This window comes from Stigmatopora argus, chromosome 13 (genome assembly GCF_051989625.1).
Source record: "Stigmatopora argus isolate UIUO_Sarg chromosome 13, RoL_Sarg_1.0, whole genome shotgun sequence".
In the NCBI taxonomy this organism is placed as follows: Eukaryota; Metazoa; Chordata; class Actinopteri; order Syngnathiformes; family Syngnathidae; genus Stigmatopora; species Stigmatopora argus.
This window is the reverse complement of record NC_135399.1, coordinates 14,852,815-14,876,982: the sequence shown is the minus strand read 5'-3', so window position 1 is coordinate 14,876,982 and position 24,168 is coordinate 14,852,815. Positions and strand designations below refer to the sequence as shown.

Below are 24,168 nucleotides of genomic sequence, written 5' to 3'. Positions count from 1 at the left end.
AAGCCTTACTATACTATGTCGTTTTTTAGGAAAAAAAGCCTTACTATACTATGTCGTTTTTTAAGAAAAAAAGCCTTACTATACTATGTTGTTTTTTAGGAAAAAAAAGCCTTACTATACTATGTCTTTTTTTAAGAAAAAAAGCCTTACTATACTATGTCGTTTTTTAGGAAAAAAAAGCCTTACTATACTATGTCGTTTTTTAGGAAAAAAAAGCCTTACTATACTATGTCGTTTTTTAGGAAAAAAAGCCTTACTATACTATGTCGTTTTTTAGGAAAAAAAGCCTTACTATACTATGTCGTTTTTTAAGAAAAAAAGCCTTACTATACTATGTCGTTTTTTAGGAAAAAAAAGCCTTACTATACTATGTCGTTTTTTAGGGAAAAAAGCCTTACTATACTATGTCGTTTTTTAAGAAAAAAAGCCTTACTATACTATGTCGTTTTTTAGGAAAAAAAAGCCTTACTATACTATGTCGTTTTTTAGGGAAAAAAGCCTTACTATACTATGTCGTTTTTTAAGAAAAAAAAGCCTTACTATACTATGTCGTTTTTTAGGGAAAAAAGCCTTACTATACTATGTCGTTTTTTAAGAAAAAAAGCCTTACTATACTATGTCGTTTTTTAGGAAAAAAAAGCCTTACTATACTATGTCGTTTTTTAGGAAAAAAAAGCCTTACTATACTATGTCGTTTTTTAAGAAAAAAAGCCTTACTATACTATGTCGTTTTTTAGGGAAAAAAAAGCCTTACTATACTATGTCGTTTTTAGGGAAAAAAGCCTTACTATACTATGTCGTTTTTTATGAAAAAAAGCCTTACTATACTATGTCGTTTTTTAGGGAAAAAAGCTTTACTATACTATGTCGTTTTTTAAGAAAAAAAGCCTTACTATACTATGTCGTTTTTTAGGGGGGAAAAGCCTTACTATACTATGTCGTTTTTTAGGGAAAAAAGCCTTACTATACTATGTCGTTTTTTAGGGGGGAAAAGCCTTACTATACTATGTCGTTTTTTTAGGGGGGAAAAGCCTTACTATACTATGTCGTTTTTTAGGAAAAAAAAGCCTTACTATACTATGTCTTTTTTTAAGAAAAAAAGCCTTACTATACTATGTCGTTTTTTTAGGGGGGAAAAGCCTTACTATACTATGTCGTTTTTTAGGAAAAAAAAGCCTTACTATACTATGTCGTTTTTTAGGAAAAAAAAGCCTTACTATACTATGTCGTTTTTTAGGAAAAAAAGCCTTACTATACTATGTCGTTTTTTAAGAAAAAAAGCCTTACTATACTATGTCGTTTTTTAGGGGGGAAAAGCCTTACCATACTGTCGTTTTTCTAAGGCTTTTTTCGAAAAAATGGCCATGTAAGAAAGCCGTTTGTTCAAAACATTTATTTTTCAAAACAGGGTTCAGGTTAGCTGCTTCTCTGCAAGAACGTTTCCACCAGAGAGAACAAGGCAGCCAAAGCCTCGTCGCCAAGTACTGCATTAGACAAGAGTTCATCCCGACTTCTCGTGGTTGAAGACTACATTTAAACATCAATAAGTATAGCACCAACCGCTAAATCATAGCTAACTGGTCTTAAATGTCTTTCTTGATTTTCTTCAGATCGAGAGACTAAAGTATGGACGCGAGGAAATTCTTGACAAGTTTTAAGTGACTTTCCATGGCGGGATGTCCAACTCAAGGCACCAGGAAGGAAGGAAGTGGAGGGACAGTCTGCAGCCACCTGGATGGATTGCTCAGACCAGGCATTTCTGAAGACAGCGGTCTTGTCCTGATCAAAGAAAATACACTTCAGAAACATTACAGGATGCAGGAATTGCAACAACTACCGTTTGCATGGTAAACTGGCACTCTACCTCATGAGCTAAGTTGCCACCCACCTGCCTACTATATCATTTACTGGCTTACTATTTTTCTGCTTTACCTTAACAGTGACAACTTGGGAGTACACAGGAATGGAACCAACTACCTTTGGCATAGTCAGCACTCTACTTGTTGAGCTAAAAACCCAAGCACCTCCCTACTATACTAAAGACTGGGTAAGTATTTATCTGCTTTACCTGACAAGTCAGAAATTGGAGGTCATGGGAATCGCTCCAACTACCATGCATGTGGTCAGACGGCACTCTACTTGGTGAGCTAAGTTACCACCCACCTCCCTACTATGAAATAGACTGGCTAAGTAAATATCTGTTTTACCTGAACAGTGACAACTTGAAGGACATGGGATTGGAACCAACTACCTATCGCATGCTAAGTGAACGTTCTACCTCAAGAGCTAATGTTCCCAACCACCTCCCTACTATGAAATAGACTGGCTAAGTATTTATCTGCTTTACCTGAACAGTGAGTGGCCTATCGGAGGACACAGGAATTGAACCAACTACCTTTCACATGGTAAGCTTCCACTCTGCTTGTTGAGCTAAGTGCTCAACCCACCTCCCTACTAAACCATGGACTGCTTTACTATTTCAGCCCAACGGTGATTAATGGATACAAGTGTGTTGATGGCGGGAGATAAGGAAAATAAACCAGATAGCAGTTCTCGAGAATTGGACTTTGCCACCCCTGGTTTACTGGTTAGCATCCCAGAAACAACAGCTAACTTCTATGACTGCAAAACATAACAATGAGACAAAATGGATGCCATGTACCTTTTGTGTTTGTTTCATGTCTGTACAGAAGAACTTTCTCTTCGAGTGTCCCGAACTCTGTGGGAAAGGTTCAGATTTAGAATCACAAATGGCTAGTGTTAAGACCTAGTGTGTGTCTGTCTGTGTGTGTGTCTGTCTGTGTGTGTGTGTGTCTGTCTGTCTCTGTGTGTGTGTGTGTGTGTGTGTGTGTGTGTCTGTCTGTCTGTCTGTCTGTCTGTCTGTGTCTGTGTGTGTCTGTCTGTCTGTGTCTGTGTGTGAGACAGACAGACAGACAGACAGACAGACAGACAGACAGACAGACAGACAGACAGACAGACAGACAGACAGACAGACAGACAGACAGACAGACAGACAGACAGACAGACAGACAGACAGACAGACAGACAGACAGACAGACAGACAGACAGACAGACAGACAGACAGACAGACAGACAGACAGACAGACAGACAGACAGACAGACAGACAGACAGACAGACAGACAGACAGACAGACAGACAGACAGACAGACAGACAGACAGACAGACAGACAGACAGACAGACAGACAGACAGACAGACAGACAGACAGACAGACAGACAGACAGACAGACAGACAGACAGACAGACAGACAGACAGACAGACAGACAGACAGACAGACAGACAGACAGACAGACAGACAGACAGACAGACAGACAGACAGACAGACAGACAGACAGACAGACAGACAGACAGACAGACAGACAGACAGACAGACAGACAGACAGACACACACACAGACACACACACAGACAGACAGACACAGACAGACACACAGACAGAAACACACACACACAGACAGACAGACACACAGATAGACACACACAAACGCACAGACAGACGCACACAAACGCACAGACCGATGCACACAAACGCACAGAACGAGCGGCTTACGCTTGATGCTGCCGGACAAAATCGGCAAACTGGCGGTCTTTGGCGTAGAGCTCGATGATGCGTATCCTGTCTTGGATTTCCTGTCAGAAAGGATAACCAGGTTAAAAAAAAAAGGGCGGATACTGGAAAACGGGTGACGGGCAGGTTCACTCACTTCCTTTGTCAGTTCACTGTTCTCGTAGATGTGGCGGATCTCTTCGCTGCTGAAGTCGGTGGAGGCTTCGGCGCTGGCGCTGCTGTAGACGGGAGCCTCCGGGTAGCGACGGTAGTAGTGGCTGTAGCCGGTGGTGGCCTCGCTCTCGTACATGGGGTTGTACTTGGTCGCCCTCTCCAGCGACGGGATGCTCTCCACGTGCCTGGGCAGAAATGGTTGGCGTTACAAGGGGAAATGTCCTCCACGGAATGCTTTGTTGACCCTAGTGTAACTAGAACGGACCACTGCAATTTCCTGGCCAGCTTGTACTGGTACAATGTTTTGTTTCAGTGGTGATTTGACTGGAGCCTCTCTTAGTTGTCTCCGGGGGACAAGAAGTGAACAGAATGACCTCTAATACTTTAGGAATGATTCCGCTAAGCCTAAAGCCCACTCCGGACAATTCCCCTAATGCTATAAATCATTGTCCCACTGTATAAGAGCAGTTAATCGGCTTAGATTGGACGTTTGACTCCACGGGTGGCAGCACTTGTGGAAGAGGACAAATATTCTCTCCCTCTTTTGCAGGACTGCCCAAACAGGAGGAGGCTACTACAGAAGAGAAGGACGGCATGGCAGTTATTGTTTCAAGACTCGTTCTGTCTGATTGTAAATAAAACAACAAAGATAAATATGTCGACTATTTCATTTTCTAAAACAACGTCTGCTCTGCAGCCAGCGCATTATAAAAGCAACCAGAATTTTAGGCTTGGCATCACCTGAATAAGTGACAAGCTACTACACTGGTGTCCAAATGCGGCCCACTGCGCCATTTTTGGGGGCCAGTAGCATGCCTGTCAACATCTGCCGATAACTGCCCTTATAAATGATTATGATTCCCCTTACAACCCCCCAAAAAACCTTACAAACACCGTACGAGTCGTACAGTGTTTGTAAGGTTTTTTGGGGGTTTGTAAGGGGAATCATAATCATTTATAAGGGCAGTTATCGGCAGAGGTTGACAGGTATGCAGTAGGGTTGCCAACAATTGGGTCAGACACCTATCGCCACCAAATCCTGACAATATTAGATCTTCTATACAGAAGAAGAAAAGTGGCCATACCGTATGGGGTCCTCCGACTCGTCCTTGTCGTACTGTTCCCGCAAGGTCCTGGCGAGGAAGAAGATGACTCCGGACGCCACCAAGAGGAATCCGGCCACGGAGGCCACGGCGATGCCGACCACCAGGGGCTCCGATACAAACTCCTCGCAATGCTCGCCTCTGTACCACCAGTTTTCACCAACACGACACCTGGAAACAGCAGTGTATAATACATATATTTGTTATCTTGCCGCCTGCTGACTGTTTAGCTGCCACATTCTTGTCATCAAAGGGTCAACGCTTTTATGTGTGTTGTGGTTAAGTATTTTACGGCACGGTCATTAATCCTCTACTAGTTGGGCATTCAATTTGAAAAACATGACATCCGCCATTTGTTGACTTTATGCAATACCAAGACAACATGAAGCGTTTTACGATGTGTTATTTGCTGTGAAATAAAAAGATGGTTTGGCCTAGTGCCCGCAGTGTCTGTTCTCAATTATTCGGGGAAAATTGCAGCCCACATGTTTCAAATGCCCCTTTTAGGAGCACACTAAAATAACCACAAATAATCTGTATAGGATGTCTACTTGCGATAAAGACTTTATATATTGTTATTGTATATCGCACAGTTTTATTTGTATAAATTGTGTGTGGGGGGGGGGGGGGGGTGGAAGGTACTAAGCTCCACAAATTTTATGCCCTACATAAATTTCCTGCTTTCTCAGTATGAAATGGAATATTTGGACAAACTAACGTAGGCCGTTGGAATAAATATAAAAGCAGCTGGCGGCGTTTCGGGGCAAAAAAAAAAGCGTGGTTTTAAGCCGCGAAATCCCGCAGACGCTAATCTCCACCCACCTGCAGATGGCTCCCTGGCCGGGGATGATGTCACACTTGCCGTCGTTGAGGCAAAAGTCGCCGCGCAGCTCGCAGATGCTCTGACAGGGCAGGCCGTCCACGCTGAAGTAGCCGGCGTTGCACACGCACTCGGCCTCGCCCGACCACTTGTTCACTTTGCATTGGGCGTACTCGTTGCACGCCTGGAATTTGCACGGGTCGGCCCGCTCGCCTGCAAACACAATTTTAGACATTACGCACTTGGATGAGAGGAAGCTGGAGTGCAGCCTACGTTCCGTTGCAATGGACAACTTTAACACTAGACGAAGCAAATCGCATAAACAGCGCCTCCATTAGCTGTTGAATAACAAGTGAGCAAACAAAAAATTCCACGGCAACTCTGAGCAAACTATCTTTCCGTCAAAATAATAGGCAGTTGAAGGATTTGCCATCCTGATTGTACCAACATGTGTTCGAACTTTATTGCTGCAGTGGAGGAACGTATGGGCAAAAGAAAAAAAACAAAAGAACCGAGTCATGTTCTTTATAAGCTAAGTATGGTGCAAAAAAAAGTGATTTAGAAAGACTTTGACAGGCTGCAATGCAAACATAAGTATGATTCACCATTTTCAGGAATGGAATATTAGAAGCGGACTCATGCTCTCATATTACATAAGGATCTGTTTTCCAGAAATGAGCTCATGGACGTGATGTGGCCTTTACATGTTGACTTGGAGTCAACCCATCAACATTGATGTCCTTTTTTAATGTCAAACCCAAAGTCCTTGCCAATCATTTTTACTGTAAACAAAGCATCACGTTCAAATCTGCACTAATATTTGCTGCAGGCCAATCAAAACTAGTTTGGACACCTCCCTGCTCTAATCGCAAACAACAACGTTTTGGCAATCCCCCATCCAACCACAACAAAAACGGGGCCATTTTATAAACAAGCCTGACAGAGTTGCGGCATCCTATCTGCTCAGAGCTGAATTTTTTACTAGGTGAGGCGCAAAAAAATGCACCATTTACATCCGTCACCACAGTAAAGATAATCCTGGCCTTACTATATAAACCAACACGGTTTGCACCTATTTCAACAAGGCAGCCATCAGATTCAAACACAAATTGTTGTTGTTAAACTAGACTAGGCTTTAAAGGGAAAAAAACACCAACCTGACTCGACGTCCAAGGAGTACTTATCGATGGCCAGGTTCATGGTTTGGTAGGCCGTGTTGCAGAAGTCCTCCAGGATGAGGTAGACGGTGGTGGTGACGCCCTGCGCCACCGGCTTGCCGAACTTCATGCGGCTGTTGACCACAATGCTCCCGTTGCGGAAGTTGAGGATCTCCAAATTCTCAAAGTTGCTCAAGTTGGACTGCAGGTAGGGGACCAGCTGGAGGAAGGGCAAGATGGAAATAACTTTTAATGAAAATTCCAATTAAATGAGCATTTAAACTTAGCTTTGCTAAACCTACCAGTTCTAGGAAGCGTTGCTCCAGCGCTTTGTACTCCGGCGAACTCTTGTTGAAGAGATCCTCGGAGAAAATCATGTTGGTCACCCTCAGGCTGAAGAACACCATGAGCGCTCGGCCGGGATTGGCCGGCAGAGCCACGCCGGCCGGGTCGCTGTCGTGCGACACGCTAAATGGGAAGCCCGTGCTGCCCTCCTCGGTGTGGTTGATCGGGCCGTAATTTAACAGCTCGTTGAGAAGGTCTTCCGCGGGGGAGTCGTCTTCGTCGCCATCCGGCAGGATCTAAGGAACGACGGTCAATCACATGGCTAACCAACCGATCGTGTCGCCTTACCTCCACCATCGAAGGGATTAGGTCGTCGGTTGGGCTGTCGGTGTCCACGTCGACATCGGCTACGCGCGTGAAAGGCGAATCCTTCTCGCCGGACGCGGCGGTCGGAGGAAGGACCCCTCGGTTGACCAGCAAAACGTCTTCGTCCGGCAGATCGTCGCCGGCGATCTCGGACGCTTCGGGAGGTTCTACGAGTGACGGCGCGGCTTCCTGATCCGCCTCTGGAGGTCGCGCTTCGCTCTCAATGGCTCCCTCGCTAGCCTCGGCCAATATTTCGGGGACGGGGTCGTCCTCCGTGCTTTCGCTAGCGAGATCTTCATTGGCGACACCGTTGTCCAGCGGCTCCTCTTCCAGAACCACCACATCTTCAGCGACCGGAGTTGCAACCGACCACACCGGGTTGTCCAGGTCAGTCGCGCCCGAGGCCTCCTCCTCCTCCGCCGGCGGCGGCGGTTCGGGCAACGGCGCATCGTCTTCGGCGGGGGGAGGAGCCTCCTCCTGGTCTGGGTCTGGGGGTTGATCTACAGTGGCGCTGTTTTCAGGAAGCAGATCCTCATCACTGATGCCTACAAAAATAAATTCCAGTTTCAGTCAAACCGATTTTTGCCTTCCTGTAAATTTCTCTTACTGTACCCGTTAAAAAGCCCGTGCGACGAACACGGTGTGACGATTAGGACTCACTTTCAGTTTCGGGTGCAGATGTGGCAAACACAGCGGGGGATGAAATTTCAACACTCTCCTCCAAGACAACTATGTCGCTTTCAAACGTCTCCGCGGCGTCTCCTCCGACGCTTTCGGGCAGAAATTGTTCTTGCTTGACCTCGTTCAAGACGTCATCTGGGAGCGGATTCTCGGTTTCTTCATTCTGCATTAAAAAAAAAAAACATAATTCAAGATATTTTCTTATCAGTGGCTGCGATAAAAATGGATCGTTTGGACAGCGCTTCCTTAAATCAATGTAGACACTTGCAGATTGTAGACCACTGGATTTGACATATGACAAAGACTGTTTTGTTATGAGAATTCGCAGGGTGCATCTTCGATTGGGGTCCAAAAAATGACAGGAATTCTATGTTTAAAACTAACGGGCTCTCTGTTAAGTGGACTTTAAGACATATGTTTTGCATCAGTAAGATGTACAGCATACGTGCGTCTGGCAAAGCGCCATTTTCAGGAAGCTCGTGGAAATTCCCGTGAAAAATCTAATTAAAAACAAATAACGGTGCCCCCCTTTGAGCAAGTTTGGACTCGACACGATGCGACGTGACAAAATGGCTTCAACATGTTCACTCGAGACTCGGCTGGAATCAACTTCCGTGGCTTTGGTGATAATTTATCGGCAAACACATTCATAGGCTTGTAAAATGTTGGCCACTTATGAATTGGTTGTACGCCGTAAAAGTTGGAGCTGACAGAATTCTGGCCTCGTTCGTACTAAGCAAAGTTCTGCTGTTCATTAAAATTATTGATGAAGAGAATGCGTGTGTTCAACAAGTGAGGAGATTTTGAATTCAAAACACTACCAAGAGAAAAAAAAGATTCAATTCATCAAGTTGTTTTCATGTTTTGAAAACTATTTCAATATTCTAAATGATGTTACGTTATTATGCTAAAAGTCATGCAAGGAAAAGATGAGAATAATGTCTTCATTGAAAACCTAGATTGAATAATAATAGCACATATGCTCCATTTTTTTCAATTTTCATTGGATAAAACAGCAGATTGAAACCATTTTACGGTTGTGACAGTTTTTGGCAGAGAAGTTGAAGACAACATAAACCCGGACCACCTCAAAGGAGTCTACGTATACTTTGGCTAAAAAATGGGGAAGCCGGAATTGTTTAGCTTTCCAATTTTTGCTCGCCGCCGGACTGTTATGGATGGCCGTCCGTACTTTGCGTACACGTCAGTGTTTGTTAACAATAAAATCCACGTGCAGTGTATCTATCTCCCTCTTCATCAGAGCTGCTTTTAGCGTCCCGCAAAGTCAACGTGTTTCGGCGCCAGCGTCAATACTGTGATGAAATGATATTTTCCAAGAATGTCTGCAAAAGTACAGCAATCAGCTCAAAGGAGGATTTGCTTTCAGCTTCTATTTACTTCGCGGCGTGTTTTTTTTTCTCTCTCTCTTGCTCTGTTTGTCAGAATTATGGGTTAGAACGAAGTCAGCCTGTTTTTGAGGCCGCCGCCGATCGTATGGCTTGACCCGAGAATAGCGGGAGATTATTAGGGAAATAAACAAGCTAATCCGCTTCGCCATCGGCGCGCTCAGCGTTGTTATCTGGTTAATGGCTGACTTTTTAAGGCTTGATTCACGGTACGTTAAAGTTTTCCTTTAAAAAAAAAGAAAAGCATATACAGTAAGACCTCATTTATCGCCGTGAATCGGTTCTAAGACCTGCCGCAATCTCTACTATTTTTTTTAACCCCCCCAAGGTAGACACTGTCCCCTAGTGGCGATCAAAATAGTCTCTGGTTGTGACTTGGCTTGTTTTTGTTTGTATTCATGTTCCTACTCTATAAACTTTTCATATTTGGCAGATTTTCGATAGTCAATACGCGAAGTGGCCAGGCAGTACTGTACATTTAAACTTTTTAGAAACAGTGAAGTTATTCAGAAAGATCTTTCAATAGATGACTATTTGAAGTATTTAGATCAGATAGAATGGCGTTAGCGTACACTCACCGATGATTCCCCTGCAGCGTGGATGGTCTCGGGGGTCTCGGACACTGTGGAGGCAGTACAGAAACCCATGTGAATACAAGACCACATTCGGGACCTAGCTGACCTAGGCCAAATATTACCGGTGATTCAACTCTATTTTTTTTTGGTTTTAAGTTTTTGTCCAACTTTACAACGTCTTTTTGAGTCTGTATCCGTTTTAGCTACCACAACCAAGATGGCGCCGTTCAAGTGGCAGCCGGCAGCAATAGCTCCGTCCACTCTTGCTCGTTTTGTGTTTTTACTGCTTTTCTGTCTTAATGATTTGATTTGGTGATTCTTAATAATCCCATTGACTTTGATTTGCTTTGTACTTTGTGCTTTTGCTTTGTTGTTCTGTCTAATCACCCTCTTGCTACTGCCACAATGAAATTTCCCGAATACGGGATGAATAAAGTTATCCAATCCAATCCAATCCAATCAATCGCAATGTGACTGTCCAAGTTGAAGGTACGACAGACGACATTAACCTACTTAGCGAGCAGATGCACGCGACCTCAACCAAAACAAAGTCCTGGAAGCAGCGGCGTAAAAACCTGCGGCGTATCCCATTTCACGCCGGCGCCAAGGACCCGAAATCGGGTCATGCCGTCCCGAAATCCTGCCACTGTTATTTATTCATTAAGCGCGGCCCACTTTTTTTTGGTTGGCTTCAGTCCTTCGTGACGACGAGCGCAGACAAACGAAGAGCAGATGAGCGCGTGGGTATGTTTTCTCAAGTGGCATAAACGTTAAGGCGCGGCGTCTCGGGTGCTCACCGCTCTCCAAGGCGTCCTTCAGGAGGTCCTCGGTCACGAAGGTCTTGAGCTCGCTGATGGCGTAGACCAGCGTAGGGTGCTCCTTGACCTCGCGGTACGAGTTCTCCACCCGGTTGGACTCCAAGGTCAGGTAGTCCAGCTGCTCGCTGCTGATCCCCGTGTCGTCTACCGCCAGGGTGACGGCGTAGTCCACCACGATCCCGTCCTCCCTGGGTGGATAACGACGTCTATTAGTCCTTCATTTATTTAGGGAGTGATTTTTTTGGTTTAAAAATACATTTTCCTGTACAGCGGATGACGGTTTTAAGGTGAAACGTGATCGGTCACGGTCTGGGTCTCCAGAATCTAAATCTCCAATTATCGTTCTTGTGGCTGATCCACCTTAATAGGTCGCTAAGACCATTAGCGCAAGCGGCTAGTGAGACGCGGGGAACACGTGCGTGCACCCTGCCCCAGCTACACACACACACACACACACACACTGATGAGGATCTAAAAGCTTAAGAAAGTGTTTTTTTCCGGGCGGATTTAGAGGGCAAAGCAGGTTGACACACTCACCCTTGAAGATCCTTGTGAGGCCTCCATGAAAACAAGCAAAGAGCACTTTTAAAAAACTAAACTGAACTAAATATGTCGGTAAAAATCAACCGGATGGGATGGCAATGGGATGAGGCCACGTGAAAGAAAATTCACCTAAAGTCCATCACGGAGACGCTCTTGAAACCAGCGAGTCCTGACAGAGCATCTTCAATCTGTACAAACAAACGTCATCGGTTACTTTCTTGGAATAGCGGACATTTAATCATCCTTATTTCTGATGGTGCTTTCCAGTTTACCTTCTGAGCAAGATGCCTGCTGAGCGCCTGATAGTGTAGCGAGTAAGGATCGGCCAAGTCGTTGTCGTACACGACGCCCGTCAAGAGGATGCTCAGCTCCACCACCTGTTCCAATATGGCCGCGGGAATGGGCTCCACCGGAATGTCGTTGTCAACCTTCGGATTTATGGGGAAAGAGAGCCAATGAGAAGGGTCGTGTTGGAATGTCATCAAAATTCATGTGTGGACTGGACTCACCTCCATGTCTGGCAACAGTACTGGCTCCTCCTCTACCTTTTCCGCCTCCCCCGCATCTTCTACGTGATTTAGATGGAATAATTATGACATCTTATGAAGATCTTATGAAGATAAGATACTCACCTTCATTGGATGCAGTGGCGATCGTCGCATCGGGGGCCGGAGTGCTAAGAAAATCAACAAAATATAGATTTATATAGTTTTTCAAGAGAGAAAAAAGGCACACCAACACATAATTTGAAGAATTATGATCATCACGTGAGCATACCTGCATGTTTGTTGTGCAGACTTGGTGGGTTCACTACACAAAATTGAAGAGAAACATTTTAATTAGAAAAAATTAATTGATTGCTTCAACGTATGGGACATTTGATGCCGATGAATGATGGGAATAATTTACCTTTTCATGCCAGGCCCTGACATTTTCTGCGAGTGTGGAGAAGAAAAAGGAAAGGTTAGAATGGGCATCGCTTCCTAGATGACATGATCTGAAAATGGATTGGACGTCGAGCACCGAGCGTCAATGAGATCAATTTGAGTGCCGTCTAAGGGTCTTAAAAAAATGTTGGCCTTTCCACACACCTTTTTGACCACTCCCTGGTGCTCCTCGGATTGGCTGAAGTAGGCGCCAATGTCTCGCACTGTCACCTCCCCCTCCTGGCACTGGTTCATCCAATTTTGGTACTCTTCCTGCTCTGGGAGGCGATCCCAAAATATTTTGAAAGCCTCCCACACCGTCTCTTGGCACACTGGAGACACAATGAGAACAAATAAGGACACACCATTTCAAGAAGGGAATGTGGACTATTTTAGAAGCAAAAGTCATCTTACATAACTTAAAGTAATAATAAAAGTCATTCGGAATATGTATGGAGGCAGTACGGCTAATTTAGCTGCTTTGTACGTTACATAGTGGTTCGTCATTTCCGTTAAAATGAACAATCTCGTTTTAGAACCGGTTACCCAAATGAGGAACTTTAACTTATGGCGCATGTACATCAATTCATACAATTTTAGCGGCGGCTAATCAGAACCCGCAAAGCACATGGCACCTAATTTAGCAACTCGGCAACGTAATATGACAACTTATTTCTAAAAGTATTGCAAAAAGTGACTTTTTCAAGGAATGTAACGACCTCAATGTCCTTTTTTACACTCACCTCTGAGATGGAAAAAACTTAGGTGGTTTGCGACCACCTGCTTGGCTGATTCCTGGGCGCACAGCTTGACTCCGCTCGGAAAGAGGATGTTCCGCTTGGGTCTGGACAGCGCCGCGCCAGCTTCCCCGGGCGCCGCCACTTCCGTTAAACGGAGGACGCGACGGAATGGCGCCGGCTCGCTGTCGACAGGAAGCTCCAGGGGGCCCGTGGATGACCCTTCCAGGGTGGCATCTAGTTGAGGCACAAAAAAGATGAGCTCAAGACTTGGCTTTTGGAAAAGAGCCGGAATGAACTTGTACGTACCTGTCCGCGGGTTCAAAACCGCGAAGGCTAAAGTAAATAAAAGACATCTCCGCGGGATGGACATGTTAAATCCTTGTTTAGATCCCAAAAGCAGTTCCTCGTCTTGGCTTTTGCAATAATATTCCACAAGTTGGCATAGTTGAAAAGTCTTCCGGCGCGCGAGAAGGTCACAACCCTCGGAGCAAGCGACCTCTGGCCGTTCCCCCGCAAAGACGGCGGAGACGCGGCGACATGGCGCTCGCAAGACACTTACCGTCAGAGGGAAGGTAGGCAGATGGCTGTGGGAGAAAAGATCTTTGAAGCCCTAATCCTGTTTAAGATAAGCCTTTTAGTGGAGTTACTGGAGCGACTGGGGGAAAGGAGAAGGAGGCTTTAGACTACGTGCCTAAGAGTTCCCTGGTGGAAAGATGAAAGACAATTTAGCAATATAGCATCGCTTTACCAGAAGAATATTGTCGGCAAATGATGAAAACATCATTGAGTTTGGTCCACACAAGAAGCTAGAGTTCATTTTACATTCTATTGTCACTTAAAACATCACCTGTACTAGGTCAGATGTCAATGGTGACAGTGTAGAATTTCACTATTTTATTCTGCATATTTTTATTTAAAAAACTGTGAAGAATTACGATTTCTTTGTTGTGATTTTCCTGTGGATTATTTTTGCTGCTACCATGGATGTCACAGGTGGAATCAGCACCAATAGTGGTCCGAGTAGGCAAATTGGTGCTTAGCTATGACTCAGGTATTTGGAACGGGAATCTCTGATTACAAGCAATGACGGACGGGAGCGCGACGTGCTTAACTTTGACCACGGCGAGTCCCACTGAGAGGATGGAATGGACAATAAATTAACACCTAAAGCTAATAGTGTAAACCTCTGAACAGATTAGAAGGGCTGGCGTTGTCATGTAAACAAGCTAATGGGAAGTAATACTATTTTGGCTACATTGTGACTAAGCACCACAGCAGAACAAACGGCAATGCAATAGAAGTTTATTTTTTTAAATGTGTTTAGAATATGCTTTTATCATTATTTTTTTAAATATGTTGCACTTGATTTAAACATTCTATACAGCTGTGAATATATTTGGCTAGCTTTTGAAGCTATCTTTTTTTTTAAAGACGGAATTTTAGATGTGTGATATTTTTCCTCACCTGAAAATGCTTTCCCCCTTTTTGCAAATTAGTCTTTTTTTTTCTTTCTCCTTAATGAGAAACGCCAAGGCAGAAAACACAAACTATCGGAACCAATAAAAATATCAGCAGCCCAAATGGATTCCAAAAAAAGAATGATTTATGTATTGATCAAACTACATTTGGAAATGAAAACTTTTGGACACACATTTGCTTGACCAGTGAGTTTGTGTAGAAATTAAATAAAGAGCATCATAAGTATTAGAAAATTACTCGCAAATAACAGATACAACACTATTAAAAAACGCTCTATGGTAAAACAACGAAAATTGACTTCATTTAAGACATCTTTGGCCGTCGCCTGCGTGGTGACTTAGTGAGTGTAGTAGAGCGGGCGGGGGTCAAATTTAAGTAAAAAAGGTGGGTCGCTCACGGTCCAATTGCTGTGTGGGCCGTGTCCTCGTTGCTCATTTTTTGCTCGTCTTCTGCAGTCGGTATAACTGCAACACCAGGTCGCGGATTTCGTCTCGCTTTCTGCGTACCTGCCGCCGTAGGAACCAGCGATGCAAGTCTAGCGGCAGTTCAAAGTGCACCACGGGGTCCTGGGAAAAACACACTCAATCAGCCACCTAGCCACTCAATAGGGGGAGACTAACTGAATTAACTGCTGTTTACCCAAAAAAATATAGATAAAAAAAAATACAAGCAATTTCTAAAAGGAAACAAAACGTTTGTCTTCCTCACAGACTATAAGATTTCAGTGCAACGTTTCGGTTAACAAATACAGCAATTTCATGGCAGTCATGTCATACATTGTCATATTGAGAGAGAAACGTCACAATAAAACGAGAATTAGGTCATGTGCCGTAACGCTACTAAAGAAATGTCATAATATTAGCAGAAGTAGGGCATACGAAAAGTCGCAATGTTATGAGAATAAGGGGCCATGTTGTAGTGATACAGAATTAAAATTGTGAGAGAAAAAACCTTTGGTTGATTGTTTTTACATTAGGTAAAGTGCAAGTTATTGGTTTCACTTTGGCAATGTCTGTATAGACACAAAACAACAGTAATCCCTCGAATATCGCGGTTAATGTAGACCAGACATGGGCGCGATAAACAAAAAAATTGTGAAGTAGGATCACCCCTATTATAACTTTTTTTTTCCCAGTGCTGAGTCCTAGTAGCAAAAGTGGCTTCCGCTTACGAGTTTCAGCGTGAATTTTCACATGTTTATGAACTTAAGAAAAAAAAGATATATATATGTTTTAAAATAATTTATAGTGGGGAAAAAATCGTAGTAATGTAATGTACTTTGTGATAAGTGATGACTGTACTTTTGGTCTAATATTAGGATTTAAAAAAACACTCATACCAATAATATAAAAGTGCCTGCCATTGACAACAGCCTGAGTCAAGATGTACAAATGGAGTTTCCTACCTTGAGGAAGCTTTCCACGTACTGCAGCAAGTACAGGCCGCAATCGCTACTGTTGTCCTGTAGAGGCACCTGACAGTGACAACTTTTCATCTGGTCTGGACCAAAATCGCGTGATGAGCCACGACGTGCCTCCCATTCCGATTGCAGGTACCTGACAACGAAAATTAAAAAACATAAAAAGATGATGCTTTTGCCCTGAAATGCAAACCTCTACCAAGACGGTTTACTCACTCTCGCAACAATTTAAAAATGCGCTCGTGAAGAGACAATTTGAGGGAATCCATGATGAGAATGCAAGGCCTAAAGAAAAAACGAGTCATGCTTCAATACATGTGTTCCAAAAAAATAAAAGGCAGCAGCCATATTGTGCCTACTCACGTCTTTAAAACAAAGTTCCTATTGCAGGTTTTCTCTGTGCAGTCCTATTAAGAAAGCAAAAAGAAAATTTATTTTTCTGTGTCTGTATTCTCAGCCTCTTGCTACTATGACAGTGAAATTTCCCGAATACGGGATGAATAAAGTGATCTAATCTAGAGATTGTGCTTTAATAATAAATTCAGACTCACCACTTTGCTGGAAAAAGCTTTTGGCTCTTTTACTAGAACACAGGGAATACATTTAGTGAAGGTGCAATAGACGACTGTATCAATTCAGGGGACATACCACGTTGCGTGTCCTCACTGTTGCTGCTTTTCAACTTTGGTGCATTGGGAGAGCCTCCGGCTTTGTCCTGCTGTGGCGACACACCGATCCCGTTCAAGTTACTTTCTTTCCACGGCTCCAACGTGGGCTCGTCCAGTCCAGCAAAGCAGATAACCACCAGATACCAGTGAGCCCTAAAAAAAAAAAAAAATGTCAATTAGCATAACGACATACGTGAGCCAAAGACAGGTAAAAATAGGGCAAGAGAGTCAGAGCATTACAAAATTAAAATTGCTGCAATATTACAAGAAAAAAAGTCCGATAATGACATGACGAGAGTTGTCATTTAAAGACCTTATTGTAGTTATATTACTTTAGGTAATAAGTATAGATGCAGAACAGCTAATTTAGCTTCAAATTGCTGCCATGAATCTAACATAGCGCGGAATTGCCTTCTTTAAAGTGACTAAATTAGCAACAAAGTGCAAATTCGTATATTGATTTAATTTGATGTTGCTTTTCCAAAAAGGTTAGAAAGATTTTCGTATCTGTGAAAAAGACTGTAAAACTAGATGCTCTCCTTATGGTGCATTTTCCCAACCATGTGTTTGTCTATGCACATCCACTTACTCTTGGTTGACAGGAACAAATAGGAAGTCCTTTTTGAAGATATCCACGTGGCGTGTCCAATTTTTGACTCGCTGGTGCCGCTTCTGTCTCTGACAACTAATTAAAAAAATTTAAAAAAGGTTGACAGAGGAAGAAAAACAACAAACGCTTATTAAAAGCATCGAGGCAAAGACTTACGATTCCGTGGCGGTGCCTTCGCTGGCGTTGTCTCTGCGAGTGAGCTGCTTGTAGAAGAAGCTGCTGAAGATGTGCGAGCGCTCCACCACCGACCGCGAGGAGTTCTGGAGGAGGTATCTGAACCCGGGAAACAAACTTTGGTTTCACCTAACGGAAGCATTTGGTTGGACGGCGGTCGCCGGGACACTCACTTGAGGTAAAAGTCGATGATGACGTCGTTGAGGTACTTGCCGTTGTCCAGACACAGCAGGTCTTCCATTGTCACTGTGATTCCGCCTTTGAGTGGCGGGGGAGGGAACTGGATCAAACTGAACAAAAGGAATAAATAAAAAGTCATGTTGTGAAGGTCGGGGTTCAAGTTAATGAAAAAATCAAGTAGTATTGTGACAGGGCTTGCAACTCATTGGCTGCCGTTGACAGCACTTGACGCCCATTTCATTTTGACAGGGTGGGGGCTAATGAACACATTGGTTGCATGCTCCCCATATACTTTCTATTCTCGACCGTTTTTGTCAACGTGTACTAGACGGTGCAGTACCAAAAATCTAGAAATGATCATCCTTTCTAGTTGTGATGTCACGACCACACCTACCGAAAAGTGCACGTTCCCTGATCCCTGCTTTGCGTGGAGTAACTATGAAATGCGTGACCGGACATTTCGCCGCCGGACATTTCGTCAACGGACAATTCGTCGCCGGAGTTTTTATTCTCTTTTCTTTAATAAAGAAAAATAAAAACTTCCATCTGTGAATTTCACGTCGATTCTTTTTGGGGTATTTCCAAACGTGGAGCGCTCAACGTAGGAACTGTTTCATGCGTAGTGTGTTTAGAGACAAGCACATTTAGTACTTGCACACGCCCAAATGTTAATGTATTTGTGTTGTCAAGCGAGTTTTTGCTGTTTTATTTTCTTTAATAAAGAATATGTGAATTTCCTTTGTCTTCTTTAATAGTGGTTAAGGTTAGGCGAACTGTCTGGCAACGAATTGTCCATCGACGAAGTGTCCGTCGACGAAGCGTCCGTTCGGCGAAATGTCCGGGTACCATGAAATGGATTCATTACCCAAAATAATTCCATGCCCTTCAAAGTGTTATGATGGGGAAAATGAATATGAAGATGTCAGTGCTTCATGGATTCCTTGGACTTACCGGTGGGAAAGGCCTTGATGTTTGAATTTAACCCAAGTAGAGTCTGGTTGACACATTGTCACTGTGTACGCTCCCATCGTTCTACGCCGACAAAGTGTGTGCAGAGGGCTGCCTGTCTTGTTGTCCTCCTATAAGACAGAGTGGTTAGGTATGTTGATTTATTTGTCATTATTTATTTATTTTTACTGCACAGTGGAATCATTTACAATAGGAGTGCTACTGGCGTAGTTGGCCTATCAAACTCTACCATTAAATAGATTGAAAAGGCCTGTGAATGACGTATGCTACTGTTTTGGATAGCAAAAATTGAAAGTAGCTCCTCTGTGAATGACAACTTGTTTTCATTGATTTTTTTGTTTACCCCTTGTGTTGTCTGCTCCTCCTCTGCCATGTGTTGTATTCCAGTGTCCTCCTCCGGTTCCTCTTCCTCTTCCTCCTCCGGTTCCTCTTCCTCCTCCGGTTCCTCTTCCTCTTCCTCCTCCGGTTCCTCTTCCTCCTCCGGTTCCTCTTCTTCCTCCTCCTCTTCCTCTTCCTGAATGGAAGTTGTCTCCCGCTCCATCATGATTAAGTTGTGCAGACTGCTCACGTCCAGCAAGACGGAAAGCTCCGGCGTAATCTCGTTCATATCATCCGCCTCCGAATCGGAGGAGGAACACCTCCCCTCCGCTTCAGATATCGAGACGGCGTCATCCAGGCCGAGCCTCTGCAGCAACTGAGGGTCTCGCCCGCTGGATCTGATGATCTGGAAGCTTTCCTCCAGCGAAAGACTCGGATTGAGAAAGTCTCTCAGATCAAGTCCGTGGCTCCCGTCTATTGTCAGACCGTCGTGACAGTCCATTTCCAGGAGAGAGCGCAATACGGCCCTGTCTATGCCTATTAGAGGTTCCTTGAGGGCCAGCAAGAGAAAGGGGCTGGGATTTCCTGTAGGGGAGAGAAACCATTCCAACATAGATTGTTATTCGTCACGGGCATGAACTACGTCAGTTGTATTACCAGTAGTGGTTAGTTTACCCGGTTTGGTAAATAGGCAGTCAAGATCCCTCTGCACTTTCATGGCAGCACTTTGGCTTATACAAAAAAACAGGAAGGTGCAAGGTTCGGCGCCGGCTTCAGCGCAGATCCAGCTGGAAGCCACCTCCTCGGGCCCCCAAATGCTGTACCTCTTCAACTCGGCTCGCTCCAAGGTCAGCGTCACCTCAAGCTCCTGTCTCAAGTCTAAGGATGAGAGGACAGCATGATTGCCTAAGCAGAGCTGCCTCGTATATGTGCTGCCCCTTATCAAATCAATCAATCAACCAATTTATTCTGAATAATAAAAAAATACCATCAAAATCCATTCTTGTTCAGCACAATTCAATCTCATCGAGCGCCCAATAAACTAGTTCCTTTACAATGTACTTGAGGTTTTAAAAGTCTAAATATATATTAAGGGGACAGCATCAAAACACTGTGAATCACCTATTGCGGCAGGTCTTGGAATCTAGCCACCACGATAAACGAGGTATTACTGTATATCTTTTTTGCGACCGGTTAGCAGGGGTGTCAGACTCGGGTTGGTTCGCGGGCCGCGTTAACGTCAACTCGATTTCATGTGGGCCGGACCATTTTAGATATAATATTTAGATTTTTTTAATAAATGGATTAAAAGAACTGGATTAAAAGCCCTGAATATTCCGCTTTTATAGATCTAAAACAATGTTTATTTGAGCTTTTTTAAATGTATTTTTAGATTTTACAAAATGATTTTTGAACTAAAAACAGAAAAATTGTGTTTAAAAAATTACAATTATTGATTTAAATTGAATATACATCTATACTCTTCATTTTACTTTGATCCTAAAACAGAAAGTCGGAACCCATGATTTACTTTCCCGGGCCACACAAAATGATGCGGCGGGCCAGATTTGGCCCCCGGGCCGCCACTTTGATACGTGCATTAATGCATTACACTAACTTGAGATGGTGTAACAGGGTCTAGGAACATTACCTTTTAATGGTATGATGATATTTTCCTTCACTACCTGTCAAGGGGAAAAAAAAAGTACGTTCACATCCAGATCTGCTCCTTAGAATGAAAGGATAAAGCGCGTGTTTGGGGGACGGCTAATCATTTACCGTGAGCTTGCCATTTGCTTCTCCTTTGTAACCCCCACAGAACATGTAGGTGAAGTCTAACTCGAGGAGAGAGTGGTTGATTGTGGGGGCGGGTGAAACGGACCCCGACGTTCCTACAACCACATGCAACACCTGTATAGGAGAAATCAGTCAGTTATATATTGCACAGGTTTCAAGTGCACAAGACAAACTTTATAGTCCATTTTTTTGTACTGTACAAAACCATGTTTTACATTCTACAGTCTACAGCCCCAGAAAAATGCAATAATTCAGTTTGAAGGCTTGAGCTTCACTTTTACTAAGAGTCCCCTCTGCTGGAGACACCAAAGAAAAATAATACTTTGCCTTCTTACTGGATGACCAATTTAGAGGATACTACTTATGACCCCTTACTTACATTTATTGTTATTTTGGGTGAAAAAAAAACGATTTGCAGAGTAACAAGTTCAAGAGAATTTTTAAAAATCCATCTGTAATAAAAAATATAAATAGAAATTCAAAGTAAAAAAATAAAAATAAACAATAATAATATTTTTTGTAATAAATTGAAAGAGGAAAAATGGAAACAAATAAGAGTGGTCCATGCATATCTTGGCATGAGAATTAGTTTTATAAATCTACCGCGTTCTATAAATCTAATCTTAAATTGGTTTAAGATCAATAAAAAGACCTCGCAGGATGGGCGCCATTAAGCTGGTTTATTATTATTTTCTAAAATAGCTATCTATCATTTTTAGTCAGCAGCACATTGACACATTGAGCCCACCTCCACATTCTGCAAGTGAGGACCGTCGAGTTCTTTGGACACAGCTTCCAGCGACAGCGTCTGCACACGGTGCTTGGCCTCGATGTCTCGGACCGAGGGCGCCGTCTTAGCACATCGGGCGATATGTCGGGTAACGTCGTCGCTCTCCTCATCGTCGCTAGACAGTACAACTGAAAGAGAAACAAAAAAAATATGTTAAAAAAGACTGACTTCCATTTTCAAAAATATATTGGCTTTCATCCATTTTCCCTGTCGCATGTAAAATTGATTCAAGTCTAATAACTGTGCTTCCTTTTCTTTGCCAGAAATTGCGAACGAGGATTTGAGAATAATGCAACACCACCATCTTGAAGCCATTTTTTTTTTGCGTATACTCACTCAGCTCACCGGTGCTGTCCTGCTCCGATTCCTGTGGTGGCAAGCAGCTGGAAGCGGGAGATCCAATGACTTCTCCCAACCCCAGGTTGGGGTTGGCGACTGGGACGAGGCACGGCACTTCGCAGACTGCTTCCACGGTGGACGGGGCTACGCCGTCGTCCGATTGGCCGTCTTCTTCGGGCTCCAACGGGCCAAAGGAGGACAGTCCCGCGCCTAGTCCGCGTTCACTAGTGAGCCGGAGCACACTTTCTCGTTGGCGTTTTGGGCTACACGCTCCGTTGCGCTTGATCAATCTGAAGGCCTTTCGTTTTCTCTTCTGTTCCTGTGTGAGAAAGACACCACTTTTCAGTTTTCATGGATTAAGTAAAGAAAAAAAAAAGATTGAAACGGAGTCCCGGGTATCTTTTTTCTTCCTTTGAAACTGAAAAATAAATAACCTTAATTTCCACACTATAAAGCGCACCTACAAGCCACAGGGCCCAAATTCCACAAAATTTAAGAAAAGACCCGTACGCAGGTCACTGTTGACTATAAACTAGCATAGCCTATTTTTTGGTAGCAAACTGGCAATTTGTCACCTTAAATCTATCAAAACATCCATGGCTGTCTAGCCTTAAACCTTTTTCTGCAAATGGCATCAAGCATCAGATTCAGCCTTCCTCTGAGCGCTGGCTAAAAACGGCTTATCGGCACTAGCTTAGCATCCTCTTGCCTTAGCAAACAGTGGATAGCCATTCTAAAATTGTTCGGTTCTCACAAACAATTAAAGATGATTCTGATTCTTATTAAAAATGGAGGTGGTGTACATGCAGTCCAATTCCAAATGTCATCATGTTAGAATGTTTTGGGGCGCACTCACCAGACAGTGTTTCTCTTGAGCCTTGATGTCGTCGAGGGAACTTGGGGAAAAGTCATCAGTGTCTCCGGCATCGTCCAAAGGTTTCCAGCTCACTGACAAGCCGCAGTCTGTCGACAAAACACCACAAGCAATGACGACGCATTGCCGTTAAGAAAATTGTGTTGTCAAGAAAGTAGGACGGGGGAAAAAAATCGCATCATTTAACCTGCAAGGTGCAAAATGCTAGCAAGTAGCTGACGCCAATTCTTTTTTTAAAATAAAGTACACACGACCATAAATCAGTGGGTTATGTATGATTTTTTCACTTTAATGAACGCAATGAAGACGAGCAATCCTTTTTTCCAAGATTTCAAAGCTGCTTATTAAAAATGTTTGGTTATACTTCAAATTAGTTTGAAATATCTTTCCATTGTAACCCACCTACGACTCCGTAGTCTTCCCCATTTGTATTGACGATAACCATCTGCTCCACGTCTTTACTTTCCTCCCCATTGTCTGCGTGAGGTAACTTCTTTCTCTGGTGCGGCCTACAGAGACACAAAATTGGATATTTTTTTGGGATGAGAGAAATGATGATGACATAGAACCACTTTTCAAGACTCCATGATGAAATTTACGGCGTGAAAGAGACACGCTACCTGCGTTGGGATGAAAGGCTGCTCATCTGGACAGATTTTGGTGGCGTGTTCTTGTCCCTCTCATTCTTGGGTGGTTTTTGGCTTTCACATTTGACGGGATCGGGTATTTTCTCGCTGTCCGCTTGGGACATGCTACCCTGCTGCTTGTCCAAAAAAGACCTGCCAATGTCGGTCTTTAACACATCGGTCAGGACCAGGCAAAGCCTCCTCCTGTGGAACAAGGGACGCCATTTTTCAAATCAGGCCACACACTTTAAAACAGGTTGCTTGGATAAATGTTTTAAAGAGTGTTGACTTACTTGTTTATCCCCCATTTGACCACGGCGGCATGATTGCGATCAAATGTTTGGGATGCTTTTTTGAGCCCCAAATCCGATTTGGGGAGTTTTCTACCTTGGTTTGCGTTGCAGCACACCTGTGCAGAACTAATAGTATTAGTATTAAATTTGAACATCAAATCAAATTCCAAATGAATCTGTCCTGCCCTTGCCGATTCCCACTCACCGGTTTCTGCCTTTTGACTGTTAATGGCAGCTTTGAGGCCTTCGGGGGGTCCGTCATGACTGCCAAAATAGTGAGGCACAGCTGCAATACTAATACGAAGACAAGCAATATAATGCTATGACATTTTTTTTAAATATTAACAAAAATATATATATTTACAGAAATAGGACAACAAATAGTTAAGCTATTAACAAGACAGTTCTAAAACAAAACAAATAAAACGTAGTATAAATTTAAAAAACGCAGTTCGCCGAGCAAAGTACA

At 43.5% G+C, this 24,168-nt stretch overlaps 1 protein-coding gene and 1 long non-coding RNA gene across 6 annotated transcripts; one reads left to right on the top strand and one right to left on the bottom strand.

Annotated features, from left to right (window-relative positions):
- Positions 1–1,378: 1,378 nt before the first annotated feature.
- impg2a (interphotoreceptor matrix proteoglycan 2a) lies at positions 1,379–24,165 on the bottom strand. 3 transcript variants are annotated; one of them, XM_077616923.1, is made up of 23 exons: positions 16,047–16,184; positions 15,039–15,207; positions 13,166–13,746; positions 12,588–12,754; positions 12,406–12,431; positions 12,274–12,306; positions 12,129–12,172; positions 12,006–12,064; positions 11,769–11,924; positions 11,626–11,684; positions 11,491–11,511; positions 10,933–11,141; positions 10,139–10,182; positions 8,134–8,317; positions 7,456–8,018; positions 7,125–7,403; positions 6,823–7,042; positions 5,668–5,878; positions 4,828–5,016; positions 3,726–3,927; positions 3,572–3,651; positions 2,663–2,719; positions 1,379–1,779 (listed from the first exon to the last, which is right to left on the bottom strand). In XM_077616923.1, exons 2-22 carry the CDS (start codon positions 15,074–15,076, stop codon positions 2,677–2,679), a joined length of 3,408 nt encoding a protein of 1,135 aa, XP_077473049.1. In that variant the 5' UTR covers positions 15,077–15,207; positions 16,047–16,184; the 3' UTR covers positions 1,379–1,779; positions 2,663–2,676. The 3 variants fall into 3 exon arrangements, with proteins under 3 accessions (XP_077473049.1, XP_077473047.1, XP_077473048.1); XM_077616921.1 differs by lacking the exons at positions 1,379–1,779; positions 2,663–2,719; positions 3,572–3,651; ... (16 more) ...; positions 12,588–12,754; positions 13,166–13,746 and adding exons at positions 16,278–16,346; positions 16,425–16,468; positions 16,613–16,644; ... (14 more) ...; positions 23,700–23,815; positions 23,905–24,165 and having other exon boundaries at positions 14,744–15,207; positions 16,047–16,197; XM_077616922.1 differs by lacking the exons at positions 1,379–1,779; positions 2,663–2,719; positions 3,572–3,651; ... (16 more) ...; positions 12,588–12,754; positions 13,166–13,746 and adding exons at positions 16,278–16,346; positions 16,425–16,468; positions 16,613–16,644; ... (14 more) ...; positions 23,700–23,825; positions 23,905–24,164 and having other exon boundaries at positions 14,744–15,207; positions 16,047–16,197.
- On the top strand, positions 1,389–4,386 carry LOC144086804 (uncharacterized). 3 transcript variants are annotated; one of them, XR_013304575.1, is made up of 6 exons: positions 1,389–1,547; positions 1,611–1,847; positions 1,941–2,142; positions 2,216–2,405; positions 2,484–2,587; positions 4,293–4,386. It is a non-coding gene; the product is annotated as an uncharacterized LOC144086804 (long non-coding RNA). The 3 variants fall into 3 exon arrangements; XR_013304574.1 differs by lacking the exon at positions 4,293–4,386 and adding an exon at positions 2,691–2,810; XR_013304573.1 differs by lacking the exon at positions 4,293–4,386 and having other exon boundaries at positions 2,484–2,661.
- Positions 24,166–24,168: the final 3 nt, after the last annotated feature.